The following is a 3,701-nucleotide window of genomic DNA, read 5'->3' on the forward strand; positions in this document are numbered from 1 at the left end:
CTTTTTGCGACGAATCTAATGACGATAATTAATCGATGATTGGTTACAGTAATCAACTTCTAATCGTGCGGTCAAATATTTTATTAGATTGATCTCACAAAATAGCGCGAGAGTTGTGCTACTTGTGCTACTAACAGAACCAAACAGAGCCTTGCTTGATCTGTTTCACTTTCGAAAACGCCCCGGAGGCCTCCGTATAAATACCCCCACTCTGCTCCCGCTGCTCGCCTCGCACAAACGCATCGAGCACACGCACAGAGCAGCTCAGCAGAGAACTGAGAAGCCAAAGAAGAACCTCTGCACGAATCCGGCTTCGATCCATCGACAGGAACACCGCACACCGCCAGCCAGACGCAGCCGATCAAGGCGGGTTACCGGCAATGGGCGAGCTGATCCCTGGGTTGCCCGAGGAGGTGGCGCGGGAGTGCCTCGTCCGGGTGGGCTTCGACCAGCTGCCCGTGGTGCGCCGCATCTCGCGCCAGTGGAAGTCGGAGGTGGAGTCGCCGGACTACCACCGCCTGCGCCGGGCCGAGGGGCTGGCGCGCCCGGTGCTCGCGCTGGTCCAGGCGCGCCCCGCGGCGCCGGCCGGCGGCGCGGGCCCGGCGGCGGATAAGCAGCACTCGTCGGCTGGGGGGCCCTCCAACGCGTACCGGATGGTGCTGCTGGACCCGGAGGAGGGCCGGTGGGCGCCGCTGCCGGCGCCGCCCGGGCCGGCGGGGAGCCTGCCCCTGTTCTGCCAGGTGGCCGCCGTGGGCGGCGGCGGGCAGGGGCGGGAGCGGCTGGTGGTCGTCGGGGGCTGGGACCCGGAGACGTGGGCGCCGGTGGACGCGGTGCTCGTGTACGACTTCCTGACCGGCGCGTGGCGCCGCGGCGCGCCGATGCCGGGCCCCCGCCGGTCCTTCTTCGCCTGCGCGGCCGTCGGCGGGGCCGTGTACGTGGCGGGCGGCCACGACGAGGAGAAGAACGCGCTGCGATCGGCGCTGGCGTACGACCCGGAGCGCGACGCGTGGGCGGGGCTCCCCGACATGGCGGAGGAGCGCGACGAGCCGCGCGGGCTCTGCGTCGGCGGCAGGTTCCTCGTCATCGGTGGGTACCCGACGCAGGCGCAGGGCCGCTTCGTCGGCTCCGCGGAGGCCTTCGACCCGGCGGCGTCGGCCTGGGCGCCCGTCCGGGACGGCCTGCTCGAGGACGGCGCGTGCCCGAGGACCTGCTGCGCGGCGCCGGGGGCCGCGGGGCGCCTGTACATGCTCCGCGACGGGCACCTCGTGGCGCGCGACGCCGCGCCGGGCGCGGCGTGGCGACCGGTGGCGCCGGTGCCCGAGGACGCGCGCACCGCGGCGACCGTCTCCGCCATCCCCGGCGGCCGCGTCGTGGTGGTCGGCTCCGGGTGCCACGGCGGGGACCAGAACGTGTACGTGCTCCGCGAGGAGGCCGGGAAGGGCGCGTCCTGGGAGCGCGCGGCGGCGCCGCCTGAGTTCGCCGGGCACGTGCAGGCCTCCTGCTGCCTCGAAATCTGATGAAGTGTACTACATAGTATACGAGTAGAATGCAGACCAGATCTCCCTACAAGTTTGTACATACCTACGTACTCCTGAACTCTGCAACTACGTCTCACTGTTGTGTAGAGAAAGAACATCAAGCTAAGCAGAGTAACGAGGGGAGGGGCAAAAAAATAGTTTAACAACAAGTAGCAAAATATGTACTGCACTAAAAATGTTTGAGAAATGAGTGAAGTGTCAATGGCAGTTTTTGAGGTCTTTGCTGAATCAAATTTTGTTCTGTTGGAATTTCTTGGCAGCATGATCAGTTTAGTTAAAGTTGGGGCTGATGGTGTGAGGTTCTAGAACCTTTCGTTGGAACTGTTTTTTTTATGGGAAAAAACAGAGAAGAACCTTTCGCAGGACACAGAAAAGAAGTTTCTGTTTTCGGCTTTTCGGGACCCAGCCGGCCGCGACAGTATAATACGTGACGAGGAGTCCTTGTCATCCTCGCGCTGCCGTCGTTCCCTTCCCAGCGTCTCCACTGACGTCACGCACGTCCTGAGAAGTGAGAGCTTCAGCGACACGTCCGCAACTCGACCTCTCATTCAGAAGAACCGGCCTTTGCACGAGGAAGGAACAGTCTGGACGAGCTAGCTGCATCAGTCATCGCCGATCACGAGCTCTTCTTTGCTCTGCAGTAGTGCAACTCGTCCTTTAGGTCGCTCAGAACCAGTGCTTTCCCTCTGGAACTTCCCTTGCACGAAGAAGGAATGGTGTGAATCGGCTCGATCGGTTACCCCAGATCTGGAATTTGTCAGAGCCACACTAGCATGCGTCGGCATCGGTCGTCGACGCAGAGGACACGAGCCAAGTGGAAGTTGGAACTCTGATTCACGAACCAGGAAGTCCCCCATCGCGTACTCACCGCGGTGAGTGTCCCATGGCGGATTCGCGGCAAGAACCCGTGTCCCGGAAGCGGCAAGGGTAGGTCTGATAATGGGTTGGGTTGAAATGGGTTTTATGGGGTGTGTTTTGAAATGGAGTGTGTTTGGATGATTTAAAATGTGTTGTATTAGTTAATGAGGTGGGTCGGGACGGGTTCTATATAAATGCGGGTTGGGGCGGGTTGGGGTGGGTTGAAATGGATATTTTTTACAAAATAGTATAACTATATATAAATGTGGGTCTCACGTGAGAGCTGGACTCTGAAATTAAAACCACGTGTTTATATCAGAAAATTTTATCGAAATTGACTGAATTTTGTTGGAGATGACTCAGTACGACTGGCAGCTATTTTGTGCAAAGCAGTGTGGCTAGAACTATCTGTGGGCCCCACATGAAGAGCCGGACCCTGGAATTAAAATCTCGCGTTCACACTATAAAATTTTATCGAAATTGACTGAAATTTGTTGGAGATGACTCAGTACGACTGGCAGCTACTCTATGCAAAGCAGTGTGGCTAGAACTACACGTGAGCTCCACATCAAGAGCCGGACCCTAGAAAATAAAATCTCGCGTTCACACTATAAAATTTTATCGAAATTGACTGAAATTTGTTGGAGATGACTCAGTACGACTGGCAGTTACTCTGTGCAAAGCAGCGTGGCTAGAACTACACGTGGGCTCCACATGAAGAGCCGGACCCTGGAATTAAAACCTCGCGTTCACACTATAAAATTTTATCGAAATTGACTGAAATTTGTTGGAGATGACTCAGTATGACTGGCAGCTATTCTGTGCAAAGCAGCGTGGCTAGAACTACACGTGGGCTCCACATCAAGAGCCGGACCCTAGAATTAAAACCTCGCGTTCACACTATAAAATTTTATCGAAATTGACTGAAATTTGTTGGAGATGACTCAGTACGACTGGCAGTTACTCTGTGCAAAGCAGCGTGGCTAGAACTACACGTGGGCTCCACATCAAGAGCCGGACTCTAGAATTAAAATCTCGCGTTCACACTATAAAATTTTATCGAAATTGACTGAAATTTGTTGAAGATGACTCAGTATGACTGGCAGCTACTCTGTGCAAAATAGCGTGGCTAGAACTATACGTGGGCTCCACATCAAGAGCCGGACCCTGGAATTAAAACCTCGCGTTCACACTATAAAATTTTATCGAAATTGACTGAAATTTTTAGAGATGAGTCAATATGACTGACAGATACTCTGTGCAAAGTAGTGTGGCTAGACATATATGTGGTCCCCACATTAAATA

General features: G+C 55.8%; 1 protein-coding gene across 1 annotated transcript; it reads left to right on the plus strand.

Annotated features, from left to right (window-relative positions):
* The first annotated feature begins 205 nt into the window (after nt 1-205).
* LOC120671036 (F-box/kelch-repeat protein At1g80440-like) lies at nt 206-1,771 on the plus strand. The gene has a single exon (XM_039951263.1). The coding sequence runs from the start codon at nt 381-383 to the stop codon at nt 1,515-1,517; it is 1,137 nt and encodes a 378-aa protein (XP_039807197.1). The 5' UTR covers nt 206-380; the 3' UTR covers nt 1,518-1,771.
* Nucleotides 1,772-3,701: the final 1,930 nt, after the last annotated feature.

This window comes from Panicum virgatum, chromosome 4N (genome assembly GCF_016808335.1).
Source record: "Panicum virgatum strain AP13 chromosome 4N, P.virgatum_v5, whole genome shotgun sequence".
In the NCBI taxonomy this organism is placed as follows: domain Eukaryota; kingdom Viridiplantae; phylum Streptophyta; class Magnoliopsida; order Poales; family Poaceae; genus Panicum; species Panicum virgatum.